Genomic DNA, 22,965 nt, shown 5'->3' with positions numbered 1-22,965 from the left:
AATTGGCTCACCTAAGTCATAAGCAAATTTGAGTCTTAGCTGTCTTAGCTGCACATGATTGAAAAGTTTTACAGATTTCTTTGGCAGAAAATGCTTCAAAACAGTTTTGGTTTCATCCCTGTACTTACAAGTAGAATTTCAGTGCTATAGTTATCTCCTTGCTACATTTATGTATCTATATACTTTAAAACCACAACAACACTTTCAGTGAAGAATAGCTGAACAATTGGAGGGCATTGAAGAGATGTGCAAATTTGCCTCAACATGTCCAAGATCATGTGAAAAAGTGCAACGAAGGCCCCGTTCTCGCTCCGCTTTAAAAACGTTCTTCCCTATAAACCTTTTGTTGTTTGATTTAATGCAATCATAAAAATCCATTTCAATTTATACAACAGCCAAAATATGGATCAGTGTAATGAAAAACAACTAAATGATTATGATTCTGTTTGTCACGTAGAGTAAAGGATGTCCATATTTTCAGAGCTGATTAAATGGTCTTTGATTATTCACATTTTCATTGTATATGATTTTCATGTTATTTTTACAACAGTAGGTATATATTGAAAATGATTGACAGGCTCCCTCTGAATTTTAGATGGAAAATCCGGAAAAAAGACTTAGCAGGGGTTTGGATTTTTTTTTTTTACTACTTCTCTGATCCCGGTTAAGGTGCACTTGCCATGAAATTTGCCGGAGACTGAGATCGAATGTCTCCTCAGTGTACTTATAAGAGCAATCAATCAATTAGCCTGCTTAACTCTGAACTCTCATTCCATATCAAAGGAAAGTCTCTCACCGTGTCAGGGCAGAACACAGCACCTCCAGCAAAGTAGATCTTTATTTCCTTTCCTGTGCTGCCAGCGGGAGCAGATTTTTGTAGATAAGCTCAGATAAGATCGGATTTCTGGAAAATGCCGGTATCATACTTTTTACAGTGAAGTTTATAATTACAAATGGCTGGGACTGGGCCCCTAACCCACATGGTTACAAACCGAGAGAGAATGTTCCATGTAGGGAGTCTGGATGCTGGAACCCTGATACTGTGGTCCAGGTGGGGCAGGTGCGAGATTAGAGGACGTGCATGATGGGAGTGCCGACAGTATGGTGGCAGGAGTCATCTGAAGGCATCGAGGCCTCCTTAGAATGCGACCCCCTTTCCCCAGGGGCTGGGCCACTATCACTGTAAGGTCGAGAGGGTCAGCATTCAACACTCTGCTGGGAAGTTTAAGATTTATTTATTGCCAGCTTTACACAAGGGCGTTGTTCGCCTTCAAGGGCAAATCTCCTTAGCGCTGAAAGGGGTCAAATTTACCACAGGTAAATAAATGAAATATGTTGGATTTTATGCACAGGCATCCAGATGATTTTTCAGATGAATATGTGGCTCATTGTGCAGCTCTGTCACGTCTCTCCCCTCACAAAATGGGCAATATAATGATTGCATAGGCAAGGAGGAAAATAAGCTAGCAGCTCCTACTTTAAGGTCAAAAAGAGTGTTTTGTGTCTGTTTCTTTTTTCAGGTAGAAGATACCCGACACCTCTCTGAATGTTGCCTTTTCATTAATCCTCTTCAGAGCTTGACAAAACAGCCCCAGAGAAAGGTTGTTTGTTTGCCTGTACTTTTGTACACATTGGAATAGTATAGCAGGCAAGTTGTTACTAAGGCAGGGGAATCTTTAGTTTGTGGTCCATTGTTGTTGTTGTCATTGTTATCATCATCGTCATCATCGTCATCAAAGCTGACGGCTTGTCCTATTTAACCCAGCAATTCTAGTATACACTAGTATACTGTATGTGCGATGGCTGTGTCCTGCAAACATTTGGGTTACAAGCCCAGCTCATTAATCTGTACTCCACACTGCTGCCCAGCCGCTCATCTGAGTGACAGCGCATCACAGTTACACTCGATGCATTTCTGATTCAAGCGAGTTGTCCACAGACATGCTTGAGGCCCCGCAGAAGGGCCAGCATTGTCCTCCCTGCAGTATGCGAGGATAACTGATCCAGAGGGGCTTGACTAACGGCCTCCCTAACTGCCGTTTCTGCAGCACCCGCATGCTTTGTACGAGCCCCCGCCCCGAACCATTGTGCAAACAGTACAAGGCACTGCTTTTCTTCTCTTCTCTTTTGGTACTTCAGTTTTTTTTTTCACTTTCCTTTTTTCTTTTTTTTTTTAAAGTTGGAGGGAATAGCGCTATTAGGTTTTGCCCGGGGTGAACAGCTGTCACATATGTGCTGTAAAGGTTGGGGCTCTGAGCGCGGGGGCCCTGGCATCTGAAGCTGAGCTGGCCTGCTGTTTGCTGGGTCCCACACTGCTGGTGCGCGGTGCCTAAAGCCATGCGCTAAAGAAAGTGGCTGCCACTCTAGGCCAGATGCCTTCACCACTAATAGGCTACAGCCAAGTTTAATCTTTTCAGCATTTTCTCATTTTCCCTCTGAGACTGCAAATTCATATTGAAAGGGACGGGGGAGCGTATTTATTTCTCTGTTTATGCCACCCCACCCCCCACACCCTCCCTCAGGCGACTCACGTTAAACTTTTACTGTTGGGGGGAAAGAAAGAAGGAAAGAACCTTCCCAGTGATCTGTTAGAATAAGTTTACTGCCGCTGCCACAGTTTTCAACAGGACTTTTCAAAACTCTTGAACTATTTTGTCAAAACATTGTCTTGTTTAGTATGCTTTGTCAGATAGATTAGTGTTTGTTTTGGGTTTTTTTCCCCCTCCTTATTTTATTTGGCAGCGTTACACGCTGAATAATACCAGCAGATTACCTGCTTTTGTGTTGCAAACCGTTAGCATTCTTTCTCCCACCACGTGATCCCTTCGAATTCTCAAAGAGGACCACTGTAGCGCCTGTCAAAGGCATAGACGGCATTTCAGTTGGGCCACAGACAGTGCTGTTCGGCTTTTGAAATTCAAATAAAAACAGCACGTTTCTCATTGGCTACTGGAGGGAAGAAAAGAGTGCCAGAAGGAGAGGGTTTGCACTAGGTCTTTTCGAAGAATATAAACAAAACTCTCCCGTTTGATAACTTTGCTCAGACTCTTAAAATTCTGAAAGCATCATTACAAGATTTGTGGAAAATGTATATTCTGAATCTTTTCCCGCTAGTGAGGGGAACATTTAGAAACAAATATTCAGGGGTTAAAGATAAATAGAGCTTGTAACATGCAGATCTTTGTAGTCAGAGCACATTATTGGCTCTGGTTTGCTATACTTAAACTATAGGATCATCAGGACAAGGAACATGCTCATATGCACAGTTACGAACACAATTACCTGTTACATGTCAATTTATCTTTGAAAATGAAAACTTTTCTCAGTTTTTTAAACCTAGTTAAATGAATCTTAGAAACTAATAAAGCAAAATAAAATAAGAATAAAGTACAAATTCGTATTTTAATTGCAATTGTGATATCAATTACAATTGTAAGGAAATAACTTGTAAGGACACAAGTTGGTATTTGTAAAGGGATTCAGAAGAATCTTCCCTAAGCCAATGGCCATGTTTTGGGCAGTGAAGACTACCCTCTACTGGTGCCAGATAAGTGGCCTCCACTTTTGTGCTGTGGAATGGGCTTGGCAGGGGGGAGCAGACATGGCAGTAAGCTGCATAGTCTGATGAGACGGACTGAACCACTGGCTGCAAGGGAACCCAGATAATTGCTGTGGGATTTTCTGTCTCCTTCTCACCCCCTATTTTTGCTCTTTAATTATGTCAGTCTTCACCCCTTTCTCTCACCATCCTTCCTTCTTTTCTGTCTCTTTTCCTGTCCCAGTCCACTTTTTTTCCACATATTCTCCCTAAATTTCATATCTCCATTTTCCTCCCTCATTATTCCTCTTTTCCTGTAGAACATTTGCAGTGTTTCTCTTCATCTTTGTCTTGTTCTCTACCTCTCTCTCTCTCTATCCCACCATCTCCCTGCCTCTTCTCTCACACATCTTTCTGTCTGGCATCTGTGCAGGAGTGGATAAACTTAGGGATGACTCAGATCTGTCTGGGATCTCCTCCAAACCTTGATCTACCAACAGAGGCGTCATTAGAAACATGTTGAGAAAAAACAGTACTGCAACGGTGGAGGTTCTAAGTCTCTTGTGGTGGTGATAAAATATGATTTTTATTGAGGCATTATTCTATTTGCTGGCCAAAAATTCACTGTCCACTGTTATTTACAGAAAAGCTAGCTTAATTGCTATGGCTATTCCATCTAGACTAAACTAAATGGCTGGTATTGGGGCATTTGGGGGTTTGTGGTCTAAAGCAGGAAAAAAAACACACTGCAAGTAAGTCAAAAGTGACTTCATAGGATGATGTTATGTCTCCAGAGGCTGTACTTATGCACAGATTCATTTCATAGTATATATATTGCAAATATATATACATAGATATGACGTTTTATATTGTACTGGTGCTTCTTCCTTTCTCAGTTTAAGTGACACAAGCTCTTCACTCAAGTTGTAATATTGATTTAGGAAGCCACACCACAGCACCCTGGCTGTGAGTCTTAGGTTGCATGCATCACAGGAAATAGTTCCTGCCAAAAATTAGATTAAAATACATTTCTGGAAGAATATTCAGATAATATACCCACATACCAACTTTTTTGTTTGCTTAATTTTTTTCTTTGTAGTAAGAGTAGTTGTATCGTAAATGCTAGGGGCAACCCTGTCACATGCCAAACATGACACCTGGGGAGGAGAGATGCGGCAGTACCGGGTAACACAGTTCCTGTCGCATGGAGAGAGAGAGAGCGCACACACAAACGCGAAATAAAATAAACGGACCACTTCGCCCTTCCCCCTCACGGGTTCCGGGCAAAAACAATTAGCTAAAATAACAAAGACAAAAGAGTAAAACAGAGCAGCAACTTTTCAGTTCGCCGGCTCAGTAGCTGACCCGCCTTCCCGGCCAGGTCCAGCTCCTCCAACTTTTCTACTGAGGATTCCTTTCGTGCTTAAAATAAAATAAAATAAAACTAAACTCAGAACTGCACTCTCGATGTTAGCTCCCGGTCTCAGCCCCGAACTGTGGAGAGCAGCACACCTTTAAGCACCTGGGCTGATTAGCTAACGCAGCCCAGGTGTGTTTGCTCTCTCCACCAACCGGCGCAGCCGAGACCAATCTGCCTCTCAGGCGAACCGACTGCTACAAACCCTTTCCAATGTTATTGACTGACAGGCGAATTAAGTATTGCCATTGCTCATTTATCTATCTGTCTGTGGTCTAGTGGTTCAATCTCAGACTGTATGCTTAATATTTTTAACTAATAGATGCCAATCATTTGTTTTTAGAAAGGGTCAAAGATTTGACTTTTCCTTGAGGGGTCAGTGTGTCATAATGTTAATCTGTAAATGTTAATGAGTGTGGCAGTCTTTAAACTGCATGCAATAGAGTCCATAGACAGTCTTTTCTGTAATTGGAAGCTCAGCTTTTCTGCAGTACTGTTGGTAATGATGTCGTATTACAGGATTTGTGCTGTAGTTTATAGGGACTCCTGCAGGCGGTAGTGGTGTGGTGCAGTGGTGGGAGTGCATGGCTAGAGTGATTTTGCATCTAATGTACATAATTTTTCGGCTCATATCTGGCTTTATGAATTGGTTTCACAGAAAATGTAGTCAAACTCTAATGAATGAAATTAAGAATCCTGTGTCTGCCTAACTACTCAGAATAGGACCAGGATCTAAAAGAACATCTGCCCCCACACCACCCCAACTCTCTTATTTTTTGTCTCTGTCATATAATCTAATTTTAGACACTGTCATTTTAGACACTATCTTAACCTTATGTTACTGTATATTTGCCAGTGGATTCTGTGTATGTTTTTTTTTTTTAACCCACATAGCTGATAACTGAAGTTCATATAAGTAAACAACCAATATTGTTCCAAGAGAGCAAAAATGAAATGAAAAATCTGAAATCCTCCAAAGTCATCTAAGGCTTTGCACATCTCCTGAACTGGCTGTCAGAAGGAAATGTTTTGTGTGGTTTCGTCTTTGGTTGATCTTATGACTCAGTGTATCGATTGAGAAACAGCTGTAAACGGCTCCTCCCTTGAACCACGGGCTTTTGCAGAACAAGGGATCACACGGCCTCAGACCCGGATTTTCTCACTTAAGCAGCTTTAGAGTGGGATCACCTGTAGTCCGGACAGTGCACCGACTGCTCTGGGGCTTCGTTGGGTGCAGTCACATGTGATACCCGAAAATGGCCGTCCGCAGACGAGCGGAGACAAGGGGGGTCCCTGTGGCTCCTCTGGTGATTCCAACGTGTGGAGAGATGGGACCTGGGAGACGTTGGTGAGGGGGTTCTGGTAACTTGGCAGACGGCCTCTGCTCCCCACTGTTGTTTTGGGGATTCCCTGTCCCATTTTCCCTGTAGAAATGGCCTGCCAGTCAGCCTTCCTGTTGGCTGATGGGGACAGAGCCGCTGAGCTCCTGCTGGGCCTCTGAGCCGCTCAGAGTGACTAATGATGCAGGAGCTGCCCACGTTCTGCTCTTAACAGCCCCCACTACATCCCCGCTTTACTCACACACACACACACACACACACAAGTCCTCCGTTTTTTTTCAGTTATTCAGTTATTCTCTCTCTTCATCATACTTTTTCACTAACCCCCTCTCATTTCATCTCTCCTCATGGTCTTATCTTTCTCTTATTCCTTCACTCATTGCCTTTTCATCACTCTCTCTTCTCCTTGCACTCCCTCTCATTTTGGCTCTTGTTTGTCAGTCTCATTGCCATTTTCTTACCATTTTTATTCACACTGACACAGTAAAATAAGGGAAAAAATAAATATCAAGAACTCAGCCATCCTTTGTGTGTCAAATACAGAGAAGCCCAGAAGGTTTTGTGGGCTACCGAAGTTCTCTTTCCAGCTAACTCACAAAGAAAGGAATGATCCAGGAGGTGGCCAAGTTGTTGTCTTTTAGGATCTGAGCTGAAGCTCCATTCCAGAAGAACACTTACAGCCAATTAGGCCTCATTCCCTGTATCATTAACATCTCCTCCCCTCTTCCTAATTCCAGAAGCATGTCTAATCATGATTAACCAGCACGCCCGTGGGCCTCCCAGGAAAATTATTTTCCTGTCCCCTGTTTTCGTGTGGAGTTTTAGCTTGACGTGGGTTGAGATTTATGTGTTCATAATGGTGGATTAATTTGAGTGGATGAAAAGCTGGTAGAGGCAGTCAGCTGTGCACTGGACGCACGTCCGCTTCACGCACGGTAACCGAGGGGCTGCCGTGCAGGTGGACAGTAGTAGCAAAGTGAATGCTTTAGCAAAACATGTGTTCACACTGGAGAGCCAATTAAAATCTAGTCAGAGTTTATGAACCTGAGCAACTACAAGCCAACAAAACCTGCTTATTGTGACTAAAGTTTTCTTTCTTAATGGGTTTTTTATTTTTATTAATGAGGGGTGGCAATGTGTAGGTAATATACACATTGTGTCATCTTAGGCAGGTGCCTGACACCAGCGTGTTGTGAGTTTGAATCCGTGGTGTGAGATGCATTGGCTCGGATTCATCTGGGTGGCTGGATAATGCTATATGCAGACGGTGAGCAATGTGAGCTGCTCTTGACAGGGAAGTAAATTAGGTAATCGTATGGCAATATGTCTGTCCAGTAAAGGATCCTACTGCAGCTCACCCGTGGACACCCTCCATGCTTCAGTGGAGCAGCTGGGAAGTGCTGTGTGCTGAGTGCTTACACTGAGGCACTGACAAGCTGAGCGTTCCTTATTATCAGACACTTTCAGTGGTGTGTGAGAGTGTGTGTGTATATGTGTGTGTGTGTGTGTGTGTGTGTGTATGAGTGTATGTGTGTGTGTGTGTGCGTGTGTGTGTGTGTGTATGAGTGTATGTGTGCGTATGTGTGTGTGTGAATGAGTGTGTTTGTGTCTGTGTGTGTGTGTACGTGTGTGTGCATGTGTGTGTGCGCGTGTGTGTATGTTGACTAAGCTTAGTGTCTGTGCTCGTCACGTGTTACTGGTGTGTTTACCATGCATACACATGTGAGATTGAATAGCTGTGTGTGTGTCTGCGTGTGTGCGTGTGTTCGCCTTTGTTTTGTGTACACGCGTGGTAGGTATCCCCCTGGCTGTGAGCGGGCGCCGGGCGCTGTTTTAACGTGTCTCCTGCGTCTTTTCCGCGGTCGCTGGAGACAGGAGAGACGGAGACTAAAAGGCCAAACAAACAGGCGTGGCTCTGAATGTATTCATGCGCCGTGTCTCTGTCAGACAACCAGCCTCTCTAATGAATGGCTGCTGCTAATGCAACCTTTAGGGAACAATGTTGTCCTTCTGCCTGATGTGTCCAATGTGTCGGCGCCACTTGTTTGTCCCCCCAGCTATTTTTCCCAGCACAATAACAGCAAGTACATTCAATTTCAAAGGTAGGAATCCCTAGTTAATACTGCAGAGGGGCTGATTTAAATGCATCTGAGTGCAAGGTGCCTTTTCAATTCATAGTGTGTCTCTTACACAAGGTACAAGAGTGACTAATTACTTTTTCTCCATTTCTGTCAATGTACCTGTAAGAGGTCAGAAATGATTGGAAGTCAATCACAAACAGAAGTCAAAAACGTAGGAGGTGGAATAATAAAAATGAATAATCACTTTTTCTGTTAATGTTGTGCACACAAGAAGTCTTCTGCCTTTTGAAAATGATTTTATTTTTTAAAGACAAGGTGAAACAATGAATGCTCTTCCCATTGGCTGTTGGTGCTATCAGCGTCTTGATTTTTAATTTAACACTTCCACAGACTAACTTTGTCATTACAGAGAAGTGTAGCACAGCTAAATTAATTAGCTGTCAGAATACGGGAAATAAGATAAAAGAAAGTGAAAGATCCACTTTATAAATATGACAGGCTTTTCCACTTGTCAGAAAAATATATGCGAGAGGAGCTTCCCACTGTAATTAGTTATGATGGAAAAAAAATGCTTTGAACGTTAAAAGACAGATTTTCTTCTTTTCTCTCTGTGTGCATGTTTGTGATGTATGTGTATGCTGTGTTCTTGTGCGTGTGCGTAACCAGGTAACGGTGATGGATGGAGGTCCATCTCCCAGGCAGTCCACCGTCTGGGTGATCATACACGTTCTGGATGAGAACGATAATAAGCCACAGTTCCCTGAGAAGGTCTACCAGATTAAGCTCCCTGAGAGGGACCGGAAAAAGAAAGGAGAGCCCATCTACCGGGTGTTTGCCTACGACAAGGACGAGGGCCCCAACTCCGATCTCTCCTACAGCATCGTGGATGGGAACGAAGACGGCAAGTTCTTTATCGACCCCAAGACCGCCATGGTGTCCTCCAGGAAGCAGTTCACTGCCGGAAGTTACGACATCCTGACTGTACGTATACAGCCCCAGAAGCACAATCTGTACTGAAGGAAAAATATCATAAATATGACATTTATATACAGAATTCTTCTACTTAGTTACAAATTTAATTGGCATAAATGTCCGTTATAAGCTCAGCTTTGTTCGGCTGCTTTGTTGCTGCATTAGACAAGACCATTCAGAAAAAATTAAAGGAAGCGCAGCCCTTTTTTATATATAAACTCTCATCCCATAGAGGTCAACTTAGGCCCTGTACACACACACACACACACACACACTACAGAGCCATTGGACCAGTGCCATAAGATTACAGCCCTGCAGGCCTCTGTCTCTAATAAAGACGGGTTTGTTTGTGCTTTTAATTAGAGACCAAAGGACAACAGTCAAGGTACTGAGCTTGGGCACCACCCACAGGGGCTGTGACGTCATCAGCTCTGACAGACCTCAAACCAGAGAAGGACAAAAAATCCACAAAAAAACGAGCGTCATGACTATGTACACCTGTTTTGCAGATCGGTGTACACACTCATATCGATCCTTCAGAGTGGATTTGTGGCCCCTTGTGCTGCTTTATCTCCAAGGACCTGTGAAAAGGACCGTATCACTGAAACCGCTATAGTGCATCTTCTAGTGTTCCACAGTGCCATCGCTAAAAGCACTGATAAGAAACATCCATCAAAAAGAATGAAATGTCTTTTATATTAATTTCAACTCTTCATTCGGAGTGAAGGCTGTCTGGATGGCCTGTCAGAGCACTGAACATTACCAGGCTTTTTTCTGCTTTTGTAATGCTTGGTATTTCTCTGGCAAATTGTGTTATCTTCTGTTTGCCTCGATGAACCTGCTATTTGGCCTAATGCCTTGCAGGAGCCAGCTGTCATACTGGATATTAATAAGCACTATTTGAGGCACTGAAGGATCTGTAATGACATGAAAAACAAAATGTGCCCTAGCCCTCATTAAGAGGAAGAAAGCAAGGCTTTGTCATTGAGGCCTTTTGTTTTCTTCTGGGAAATGCAGTGACCTTTCGATTTTACTTTCTCGTCTTAAGGAAGTTCAAGAGGCGGTAACGAGACCAGACTGTTTAGTGTGCTTGGTTGTCTCTCTCAGTTATATTGTTAACACTGGCTACCAATGGCTTTTTTAAACAGAAGAAATTCACTGCAAGTACTGCACAGTTCCCAAACACCATAATCCTCTCAAATCTGAATAATATTAGAATAAAGGACATTTCTCAGGGTATTTTTGCTGATGCTGATGTTTTCTTGAAATAACCCCTCGCCTCCAGATCAAAGCCACAGATAACGGACGCCCCCAGAAGTCGTCCACAGCACGGCTGCACATAGAGTGGATACGCAAACCCGTGCCCTCAGCACTGCCCCTAGTGTTCGATGAGCCATACTACAATTTCACTGTCATGGAGCACGACAAGGTGGCAGAGATTGTGGGCGTGGTCTCCATGCAGCAGAGCTCCACGCCTCTATGGTTCGACATCACTGGTAAGCTGAACGGAAGGCGGGGTGGGTGGGGATATGCATATGTCACAAGATGACTGCCAGTGTTGATGCTTCGGGGGTACCCCAGAGTAGCACAGGCACCCCACCAGTCTCATCAAGGTACTATATCCACTGTTAGCTCATCCTGGTGTTTTGCGCCTCTTCTAGCATTCTGCAGCATTTGCACTCCAGCACAGTGGCAGCTTTGAACACCTTGAGGCAAAAGAAACCTCTCTCAATCTTAAAGATCTCATCACAGTGTAAAACTGCATGTTTCATACATATTGTGGCTGTCTATTTTCAAAAATATGCAATCAACATGAGATCCATTTTGAATACTGTATATGCTCTACAAATTCAGGTCATTCAATGTAGCATTACGCTGCTAGTCTTAAATGATTTTGAATAATTGGTGCACATAATTAAGTGGATATGGGGATAGCATAACTGCATGTGAGATAAGTCCTTTCATCTGTGCTCTCTAGTGTAAATATCTTTGCATGCCAAGCTCAGGGAACTCTTTACCTTAGAATGGTTTTCTCCTCACAATTTGTAAGTATACAGTATGTACACACTGTAAATACACTCGTTCTGTAAGCAAAAGCGGGTGTTCGAGTCCCAGTCATGCCATCGTCAGCTATGGCTGGAGGTCAGCATTGGCGAGGCAACAGTTGGCCCAGCCTCACCGGGGAACAATACTGGATAAGCCAGTCATTTCCGTTGCCCTCATTGCTCTCTAGCGGCCACTCTTGGTCAGGCCAGGCGCCTGCGAATGCACAAACCGAGAATATGCCTACCTCGTTATCCTCACACGACATGGGAAGTGTATAATTGGTGGTGCGTCCGTAGTGTGGAAAGAAGCGAGAATAGGCATCACATGACTATGGCTCTCTCCACCCGAAGGTGGCATTAAGGATTGAAGATCAAACAGTTCGGATTGGGGGAAAGAAATTAAGTCTAAATATACATTTTTTTAAATGATATTAAATTTTAAAAATATTGTAATACAGAAGGAATGTTTTTCTGCCAAATAATACTCTTGTTTAGCGCACTGAATGATTCCCTAATTCGTGTGCCATGTTTTTGTATACAAGATACGGGTAATCAAAGGTGTTTAATTGAAATGCAAAATATGTTATATAATTTTCTTCAATCTGTGTTACTGACAGTATCAGCTGTTTGGTTAGACAAACAGGAAACTGAAAACATGCTCTTCCACAAACCAATTTAGTCTTACGTAACAAAATCAAATACAGCACAGAATAAAATTAAGAATTTGCTTTCAAGGCACCACAAGAAAATCATCATTAAAATTGGAAATGGTAAACCTTATTTTCTAGCCGACTTATAAAATAATGATTAAAAGCGTTAAAGCATGTATTTAGTTTAGCTCTAATGAACTCAGTGTCAGTGAACCCGTTGTTAACATTCTCAGAGGATGCTTTATTCATCCGCTGTGCAATATTTCTCGAATGAGAAAAAGACACTATTGTTTTTTCATAGCCAGTCGCCGTTCACTTTACTATTGCAGTATCTAAATACAATTGTACAGGATTGTAAAGGTACCCACATTTTTTAAAAAAGGGTGCTCCAATGAAACAGACCACTTTTGCTCTGGGTAAGGACATTTCTGACAACTTGAATCTTGCATGTTTAGCATGTAGGTGGTCTTAAGGATGTTTGTATATTGACAGTGACAATGCATAAACGTACATTGTTTTTTTTGTTGCATATATTTTGTCAAAGAACCATCTGGACATTTTTGGAAGTTCTAATACGAAGTCCCAGTAGTCTGTTCTCTTAGCAACTGTACTTCCTGTACTTCCTGTTACAAAGCTTGTACCTCACTACTTTGATAGCAAAATCAAGCATTGGCAACAGGACTATGGATAATAACTATCATTTTTTTAAATTGGGCTTTTCTGCAGTTCATTACATTTGAATATGTAAGGGTATTTAAGAGATGTTCTTCGCAGTATCTGTCCTTTATTCACATTAGCAAGTTAACTGACAGACCACACACAGATGTCAGTTTAATTCCATATCCCATAACAATCTTTGCTATTCAATGTGATGTCTATATCTGGCATTAATGTAAGTTGCTTGCACACTTTTAATACTATATATAATGAATATATATTCATATATAAAATTTAGCTAAATTAGTAATTCAACAGGATATTCATTGTCAACTGAACAATTTTTTAATTGAAAACGTTTACTTTTTCATGATTATGAGTGTGTTTTATCAGACTTAAATTTTGTAACATATAAGACAAATCATTTTTGGTAGTTTTTTTACTTTTCTATTTTTTGTTTGTTGAGAAATCTGGTGGCTAAGATGCTGAATAGAAAAGGTATTGACATTTTCCAGGTAGTGAACTGAAATAAGGCTAACAAACAGTTATCACAGTCTATAAAGTATAAGACCTGATGTTATCTGTCATTGTGCCATCATATATTCATATTATTGAAGGACCACTCTTCATATTACAGGCTGTTATTGTTATAATTTTCCAGTTTTGCTTTTCTTTCTGTGAGAAGTCAAGTTTTGCAGATTTACTTTTAAGTTCTTATTTTTTCATGAAGAATCCAGAGAATCCAGGCTTGTTGCTGAATGAGGATGCACAGCCATGACCTTCTCATTCATTCGTATTATTCTATTTGATTCATTTTTTGTTATTTCCGCAAAGCATTGAAACTGTTATTAGGGAGAAGATACCTTCTGCGTTTGCTGCTAGCTTTTCATGCTTTGTTGAACTCTGTGGCTTTTTCGTTACCTTTGCTACTTTTTGCACAAGCTTCACACTTTCTTTTTTTCTTAAACCGCTTCTCTCTTTCTTTCTCTCTTCTTCCTTTTCCCTCTCTCTCTCTCCCTCTTTCTCTTCCCTCTCTCCTGTCAATGCTTCGCGCCTCGAAGGTGGCAGGCCTTCCCGGGAGATGTTCTATATCCTACAGGCTGCTTGTGGCAGGAATTGTTCCACAGAAGGTATCTCAGTTCCACTTGAACTGCATTTGGTTTCTTTCTCCCATTGCTCACCTGTGCTTTATCCATCCCCTTTGTGTTCGGTGCTGTGTGTATCGCCCACTGACGGAGAGTGCAGGACAGACTGACAAGCACAACTGCTGTACCGCCAGCTCCCTCTGATTGCGTGTTGGATAATTGCACACACTGATTTATTGGCTATTATACAGCTGGTCCCATTTTAATAAGACTGAATTTGCATACTTGCAAGTTGACATGCATCACGTGATGTCACAACACTTCCATTCATATAGTATGTAGTTATCAGAAATTAACTTTTTCCATAAGGTTTTTATTTTGTTTTATGTGTCTGTGGTTGAGTTTGTTTTTAAGAAAGGGATTGCTTATATTTGAAGTTTTCTAAGAGATTGTAAGGTCAGGAATTGGTCAGAGTTATCAAAATCAGATTTTACTTTCAATAAACTTTTCACGGGAATCATTGCAGAGCTCGTTTACTTTAAAGAGCTATACTGTACTTATTACGAGGAATACCATTATGCTTTTACAGGTCATTGACCTCCGATCATGGAAATCAATAAGGCATTTACATGAGCTGACCCTGAAGTTGAGGGAACCTCACACACATTGTGGAACGAACAGCCTTTCCCTCTGCTTTGGCCTAGTTTAATCATTTCTCACGCGGGGCTCGGTGGATGTTTGGAAGAGCGCGACATAAACACCGGCCCAGCAACGTCGGCTGACAACGGGCCATGAAGATCCCGCCGTACGCAATTAACCGGATCGCTGAATAAGCGGTGTGGTAGGAGACGCGCGGGGTGAGAGGTTAATGGCTGGTCACTGTGCTGGCTGTGACAGAAAGCAGCCGTCCCCCTGAGGCCTCTCTTAATGCCGCCCAGCCAGGAGCACGCAGAGAGGGGGTTACGGATGGAATATTAATGGAGGTGGGGGAACTTTGATTAAAACGAATGGCCAGGTGTTGGTGGATAAACACAAGCAGGTGAAAGCGCAGGGTGCTAAAAGCCATGATTGATTCCCATGGGCCGGGACCTGTCTGCAGGCGTGATTACTCTCCATCACCAAGTCATTAACTTCCTTAGTGTTGTGTCTGTTTCTCTCCTGCAAAACACACTCAGATCCCCACCCCCTCCTCCCCCCATGCAGCACAAAAATAGAACCCCGTATATTTCTGCTTTTCCTTTTAAATTGTTTTCTTTTTATTTGTTTTTGATTAAAACTCCTCAGAATGCTGCAGAAATGTACGGTAAGTGATTTGGACGGATCTTGCAATCGCCTGTTCAGTTCCCTTAAGCTGGTCCCTCTCTGTTTGAGCATGCTAGAAGCAGGCAGGAAAAACACTGCAGTGCCGTTTCACAGCTCACTGTGCAAATCTCTGAGTGGATTTTTATTCAGCACCTCAAGGCCGCTGTGTAAGCTAATTATTGCCAGCTTGAATTAATAATTAATGCATTAATGAAAGAGCGAAATATTGGTCAGTTGAACCTGTCTCATGAACATAATCTCTAACATATTCTAATTGAATACAGCATGCACTTAAAACACAAAGGGACTAACACCATGTAATATTTATGCATAGAACAGAACTGTCCAGGCATTATGCAGCAAGCTGTACTGTGCAGTGTGGAAATGGGCAGCTGTCTGTATTTTAAAAAGGAAATAAAGAATTCTAAAAGCTCAGATTCGTTACATACTGCTGGGCTTTTGAAACAGATCAAGTGAGAACAACCATTTGAACAGGCACAGCAGTCCAGTCCCTGGAAATATGTAAAATCCAGTGTCAGATGTCTTTCAGAAACTCTGGTTTGTTTGGTGACAGCCGGTCAAAAAAGGTTCGATAACTGCCTGTTAGCTCAGAGTCCCACTGTCGCCAGTCTTTTCTTACGCATGAGGGGCAGACATTTAGGCGCGAACAGAAGTGGCATGCCACTGTGTAATACCGTTTTGTGGTCAGAAAGAAATATTACTTGGAGGATAAGCAGTATGTAGTTATAGTGATTTCAGAAATGGGGTGACAGTTAAGTGGCATGTTCTCATTAGCTCTTTTTGTTTACTCTAAAGTGAATCCGAACATGAGACGATAAATCTCTGTATTTGTCAGTGCACCAAGCTTTTAACCGCTGAAGCAATCTCATGGTCTAATCTGCTTTTAAGGAAAGGATACAATTTTGACGTTCAGCAGAGGGTTTAATAACTACTTTGTTAGGAGTTTTGTTTCCCTCTATAATTTGATGAAACGGAACATTCTTTTTCAGTTCTGGACCACGTGCAAAACCTAACTGCACTTCAATGCAGATTTCTCTTGCTGGTTCCAAGAACTCATTGCCATTAATGCAGGATTTCCAAGACTCCTGGTGTCTTTTTTCTTAGTATTTGAATGAATCAATTAAAAAAGACTGCAAGCAAAGCTATTTCTTGCTCCTGAAAGTTTAATATTTACAGATCGTATGGAAATATGACATTCATTAATTATTACATTTTATGGAGATATTAGACAATTGCAAGATATAAATTATTATTAACTTTGTATGTGTTTGGAAATATTGTCAAAATATGTCAAAAAAAATAATGATATTTGTTTTTTAGTACTATTCAGAATTTTGGTCTTACCATCAATATCTGATGGAAAATATTTTCTGTATTTCTGTTTTTAAAATAAGTCAGATAAATCAAGAATGTTGATTTGAAAAGCCTTTTTAGACATTATTCTTAGATTGTTGTGTGATGCCCTCTTGCAGAATGCAGGTCAGTAATATTCTAATCCGTAACGTCAAAAGGAAATCCTTTTAATTTGATCTACAAGTGTGCCGTCAGTCACACTGCTAGAGATGGGTGACTCTCCCTCATTCTGTGCAGCACTTGCAAGCAGTGAAGGCCAGGTAATTTCTTGTTTAAATCAATTAGCGTTGTGAAATGGCATTGGCGTTTAATTAACTTTGGTCTTAGTGGTGTAGTTTCAGAGACGAGTGCATTTTCAATAGGAGCTAAATTGACATGCTCACCATTTAAATTCCTTTTTCCGTTCATTTATTGGTTTCCAGTGAGTTAATTGACGTTGTGTAAGGAAAACAAGGCTTGCCACACTGTTTCTCTGGGGATGTGAAGTCTTCAGGCTGCTTAATTACAGCTGGGAGCACAGCCTTTTTTTGTAAGAAGATGAAAGTGCATCATTTAGGATCTAATGCAGTTTGTGCACTTGGACCACACCCATTCTATCAAATTAATTGTAAATTCTACTGTAAATGAAAATATGTTCTCCATGAAGTATAAATTGGTGGAAGGTGGAACACTGTCAAGTGCTGTGTTCAGGCAGTGCTGAGTTCTAGCCCCAGGGCTTGATTTGTTCTGACAGATCTGGTCATCCGTAATGGGGGTTTAGCAATCTGCATTCAATTTCCTCAAAATGCATTTAATGTACTTTCTGTCTCCGACCGAAAATCTAATTATGCCAGCTTTCTAACAGTTTTGCTATAAGTAATGTACATCTGCCTCCAGCGTGCAGTGGGTAGGTCTTCAGTCTGGGAACAACCTGATCCCAAGGTGCCCTTTTCATATATGCCATTTGCGCTTATCATCTGCTCAGTATCACTGTAGATGTGAGTAATAAACGAAAGTGCGGATCGGAGACTAGCACGGCTAAGCAGTAGCCATTCCTCACGGTCAACTCATCAAGGTCTCATCAATGTTTTATAGGCTTTTATGCCCCATAAGAGTTCCTCTGTCTTCTCTGTAACATGAAATCTGAATATGGAGACATCAGCAGTCTTCTGCTCATCAGGTTTAGGGAAGTCCCCCGTACTCCTGCTTGTTTGAAAAAGTCCAGTTAGCGCTCCTGCAGCGATAAGCACAAACATCCGCCGCGCTACATGGATGGTGATAATGAATACTGACGTGGAGATCTGGAGAATTCCATGCAGAGAGATGGGCTGTGATAAGGGTTAATAATCCCATAGATGAGCGGCACATTTATTGCTGGCATCTTATTACTGCGGGAGAACGCAGAACGCAGCTAATGAAACGAATGGCTATATCTCCATATTACCTTGCCTTATCTGCCGCACTTACTCTGAATGATGAATAAATAAACGAAGCTCATCCAAGTGCCTGTCCATCTCCTATTACACTAAGGGGATATAGAGGAAATTTATTATCAAATCAAAAGCCCTTCATAAGAATTATTACTGGCCTTTTTTTTCTTTTTCTTTTTTGCTACATCTGTATGTATTTTTTTCCTGGGTGGATCTGGGGCTAGGAATGTGTTTTGGTTGTTAAATCTGTCTGCGTCATTTCTCCTTTGATGTGAATGTGTGCAGGACATGTGTGTATTGTCTTGGTTCATATATGGAAGTGACTGATAGTTTACCATTTCTGTCCCTTTCCCACCATCCCTCCCTGAGGTCTGGATTCATACAAATCACTTGTGACCTTCTCTATCATAGACACTCGCTACGTTGGTGTGGCACAGCTAAAGCTCACCCTTTAACCATAAGCTCTCAGCACGATCGGCCACTTCTGCACTTTCAGCTCTTCAGGGAGAAATGAAAAGGGAACTTCGGGAAATTGTGTACAGCGAATTCTAAACTGCTCTGGGTTTCCTCCACACCCCCTCCTACCCCCATAATGCAAATAACGCATTATGAATCCATTACTGCATGTGATGAATAATGAGAAGAGTGCCTCCTGGGCCGCTGCCCTTGAGAAGGTCTCCGCTGTCATTAAAGCCTTCGCCTCTGGCCTGTGTTTCGTACGGACGCAGGTGGGAACTACGACAGCATGTTTGACATCGAGAAAGGAGTGGGAACCATCGTCATAGCGAAGCCACTGGACGCAGAACATCGGTCTTTCTACAACATGACCGTGGAGGTGACGGATGGGACCAACAGCGCCTCCACACAGGTACTCCACCATTGTACACGTGTGCACTGTAGTACAGACCCTCTTACTCGCCTTAACTCTACAGTACTGTCTGACTGTCTCACATTCTCTGTATCTTATCATTTTACTCTCTCCCCAGTGAGCAAATGCTAGAAGAGTGGAACGTAGGTTGTGAGGTGTTTTAACATAAACGGACTAGGTTAACCCCAATATAGCTCAGGTTTTACTCAGATATAGCCTGGCTATGTCCTAATTGGCTATGAAACTTTCAGTTTTCAACTAAAATATCAGCTTTCCAACAATGTAGCCGCATCAGTATCAGTGACCTTTGCTTCATTTGCAAACTATTTTCTTTTTCCTCCGGCCCTTCTTCATATCAAATTTTCCAGCATCCGATTCTTTAGCAATAGTACTATATTTGAGGCTCTACTATATATGTAAACTATGACTCGTTCAAATTGAACACTAGCACATTCATGTCTGTGAAACAAAATTAATGCATGCGTTGGCATTACCTTCAGAATCCAAAGATTCCCGTAAGTTTTCGTTTTCCCCACAAATGTCACAGGACAGCAACGTCCACAGCTAGTTTCTGCTGCAACTTCTTGTCACATTCTTCCGCAATACTGGCTTACTGACCTCCGGACAACTCCTTTCACAGGCCCTCATTATTCATGATGTAACCTTGATTCAGTCAACACCTTTTCTTCAGCCCCTCTCCATCTTATAGCTGGAGATGAAAATGCAAGGGTAGTCATTTGCATATTTCAATTCTCAAATTTGTCTCAAATGGTGGACAGGTTAATAATGCTAGCAAGAGTCCCAAAGCAGTCCCTTGCTGTGTCTCCCCTCAGCAAAAAATATAATTGCTTCTTTTAATGGCTTTTATTTAAACCCAGCTGACCGCATGCCACTGCCGTGATAGTGGCCTTTAATGTGCCTGTGATGGATGGTGTCACTGTCTTTCACAAATGAGCGTGTCTGCCATATTAATGTCCAGGCATGTTAATTGCAACATCAAGGTGATAACTTTTCTTTCCCTGTGGCAAACTTATCACCGGTCCAGATAGAAATTGGAAGTTTCGGTGTGGGGAGGAGGGGAGGGTGACGTAGAGGGAGGACGTGAACAATTCATCCCCTTGATATTCTTTTTCCTTCAGTGCAAGCAAAAAGAGAAAAAACAAGCAACAACGGCAAACGCGAAGCAGAAAATTTCTCCCGATTGCCATCTCCTCTGCTACTGCTGCAGTCTCACAGAAATTTCCACAAACAAAAAAAAAAGTGGATGGAAAGGGAAGTGCTGCCGTGACCCACTTTGTCCTCAGTCATTGGGTGTTTTCTCGGGCTTATGTGGACCAGTATATCCGTGTTCCTCAGGACAGGGCGAGGGGAGAGTTACAGTAAACACAAATTGCGGTGGCTGCTTCCTCTCCAGCTGTGCTGACTGATAAACGAGCGGGTAATGCGTCGAGCTGAAGCTAAACGTGAGGAGCTGAATACTAAAGAGAACGGCGGGAGATAAGGATTTAAGAGCCATCTGTAGTGTAGGCATTCGTAGTATACTTACAAAAAACTGCTCGCAAATAATTTTGCTCCTTTTCTGTTTCCTATCTTTACAATGAAAGAAACGGTTTATGTGCAAAGTTGGGCTATGGGCAGCGGGGTACCCTGAAAATTCTGTACCTGTTAGGAAAGTAAACATTAATGTCCCAATGTTGCTGTCACAGTATTTGTAACAATGCATTTGAATTTGATTGGAGCTTCGCATCAAATGAAATAATCAGTAACAATGGCTTACCTGCCTCACAGTCTGACTAATCTGAAGAACCTGTCTCACTGCCTTCAAACAACAGCAAACAATTATTCAGAATCTTGACGCGTTCAGTGTATTATTTTGTCGACAAGGTGGTCATGTTATGATTCATACCCTGTAGCAGTGATAATGTTTATCATGGAAGGTAATGTTCTATTCAGCAAAGACCACAGTTGATAGAGGTAGATAGAATAAAGGTCTGTACACAATGAACACAAGAGGGACTCTTCTTTTTTAGCCTCAGAGGTGGTAATTGCTTGTTGCAGGAATATTTTGAAGCAAAGCCGATAGCAGGGCTAAAGCTGACTTAGAAATGTGGAGCAGTGTCTGTGCGGAGTTCGGAGAAGCCGTCGGCTGTCAGCCCCGGGGAACAGCAAGCATTCTGCTGTTTGTGTGAAAGCCATCTGAGAAGTCCCATTGCTTTGCTTTGTCTGTGATATTTAATTTAATTGAGCAATTGGTAGGATTCGAAACGCTGTGAGCGTGTTTGGAAGACCCTCTCTCTCCCTTTCGATCTCTCTCTCTCTCTTACGCTCTCTCGCTCTGACAGAAGGTGGCCATTTCAAACACACTGTGACAGATTAGCATTTTAATAGAGCTGCAGGGATTGCATGGGAATTTGCACCCTGTCATATGGAACACACATGAATCCTCCACATTGCTCCCTAGTGTTTATGTGACATGTGTGTTCTATATTCACCCCATAATTTTGCAGATTACCAAGATACAACAATGTCGGTCAGACGAAAATAGCACATGAAAATTCATAAAATTGTGAATTCCTAAAGGAAATAATGGAAGGCTTCACTACTTTCATTGGCTTTTGCTTATAATCATCTAGCCTTACATATGTGATTATAAGAAAGAAACCTCTTTGCTTTACATAAGGAGTGAGAAGCTGTCTTGTCTTTAATCTAGATATTGCAGCTGCAGGGAGAGAAAGTGAACAAACAGAACCTGCTCGTTCCCTCAGTCATCCTGTCTTCCTATGTTACCTCTCTCACTCTTTGCTGTTTCACACCTTTTTACCCCATCCTTTGTTTGAACCTCTCTCATCATCACCTACATCCCTGTTTCTTAATTTCTCACCTGACAGCTCTTTTCCTCAGAACTTTTCAACCCCCTTCCTCACTCTTTCTTTTCCTTCTCTCCGTTTCCTCAGTGTTTCTTCACAGTCACCCGCTTAAATTCTGTGCTCTCCTCCCTATCCCTGTCTCATACTTCTCCAGTATACTTACCTTACCTCGTTGTAGCACACTTTCTCTCTCTATATTGCACCCCAGCCTGTCTCTTTTTTTGCACTCTTTCTGAACGATAACAAGGGCTGAATGCAAATGAAGGCTTACTGCCAGCATGAAAGGGAAGCCAGTCCTCATTAAAGAGGCAGAGAAATAAAGAACCAAATCAAGCCAAAATCGGCTTCTGCCCGCCCTTCATCGTGTGCATTTTCGGGAAAACTAATTACTGCTCCTGCTGTTTAAGAGAGGATGCAGACTTACACATGGCTGAGAAACATGCCTTAATTAACTCTGCCTATCCTCTCTCAAGTGCCGAGGTCATTATTAATAAGGCACGTTAATTACCTTCCATTGTGATTTGCTTCCATTTCTAAAGAAATGCTCTGATTGTCCATTAAACTGGGGCTATTTTCTAAGTAAACATGACTCACATCAGTAGCGAGGCCCACTGTGGTTAATATAATTCACAGCAATAGCAAGCAGAATGCAAACAGCGTTTATAATTGTGTCCCTCGTCCGGAGAACAAAGGGGTTCTACCAAAATGCTTTTGTGATCTATTGTTTTGTCTTTTTAAAAAGACAGGATGTAGGTCAGACCCTTTGATCAAGGGGAAAGTAGAAACGGTCACCACTGATTTAGGGGTGTGTGCTGCAGACCATAGACCCATTAGTCTGTCACACAACCCCACCCTTAGGACACCAGCGCACGTTCACATACACGCACCCGCACACACACACACACACACACACACACACACACACAGACCTGCTTCAACACTTACTCTCCCCCCCAATATCCGGCCATGAATCCATCATGAATTCATTTAGCTACGCAGAGCAGAGGCACAGGAGCACAGGAGAGATAGATGCAGGGGTGAGGGCAGTGCATCTTATAACAGTGCAGGAAAGAAACACTGTGCATCTCTACAGTCTGCACAGATTAACCATTTTCTCTTTCGGTTGTCTATTGTTTGACACCCTTTGACTGTGGCTGAGATTATTTGGTCTCCAGGAATGGCAGTATTGTGAATGGAACTGGTTTTTGCAGCTTTCTGTGTCAGAACCAAAGCACTTGCAGATGGAGGCGTCGGGTTTCAGTGCTGTGGGAAATTGTGGGCTGTCATTGTTTCATATTTAGAATACCATGGGCATACAGCCATATTCATTTTGCAATTATCCAGTGCTTATAGTGGAAAA

At 42.2% G+C, this 22,965-nt stretch overlaps 1 protein-coding gene across 7 annotated transcripts in view; it reads left to right on the top strand.

Moving 5' to 3' along the window:
* The window catches only part of fat3a (FAT atypical cadherin 3a), a 203,289-nt gene that overhangs the window by 131,046 nt on the left and 49,278 nt on the right, over nucleotides 1–22,965 (top strand). For 5 of the 7 annotated variants that reach the window (XM_064303695.1, XM_064303701.1, XM_064303698.1 and 2 more), the window contains exons 5-8: nucleotides 9,043–9,357; nucleotides 10,634–10,844; nucleotides 13,762–13,830; nucleotides 18,599–18,738. In XM_064303695.1, coding sequence (XP_064159765.1) covers nucleotides 9,043–9,357; nucleotides 10,634–10,844; nucleotides 13,762–13,830; nucleotides 18,599–18,738 — 735 coding nt within the window. The remainder of the gene's footprint in view (nucleotides 1–9,042; nucleotides 9,358–10,633; nucleotides 10,845–13,761; nucleotides 13,831–18,598; nucleotides 18,739–22,965) is intronic. The other 2 variants (XM_064303702.1, XM_064303700.1) reach the window with 1 other exon arrangement.

Source organism: Anguilla rostrata, chromosome 12 (assembly GCF_018555375.3).
Source record: "Anguilla rostrata isolate EN2019 chromosome 12, ASM1855537v3, whole genome shotgun sequence".
Lineage (NCBI taxonomy): Eukaryota > Metazoa > Chordata > Actinopteri > Anguilliformes > Anguillidae > Anguilla > Anguilla rostrata.
The sequence above is the reverse complement of the archived record's forward strand: the minus strand, read 5'-3'. Positions and strand labels throughout refer to the sequence as shown.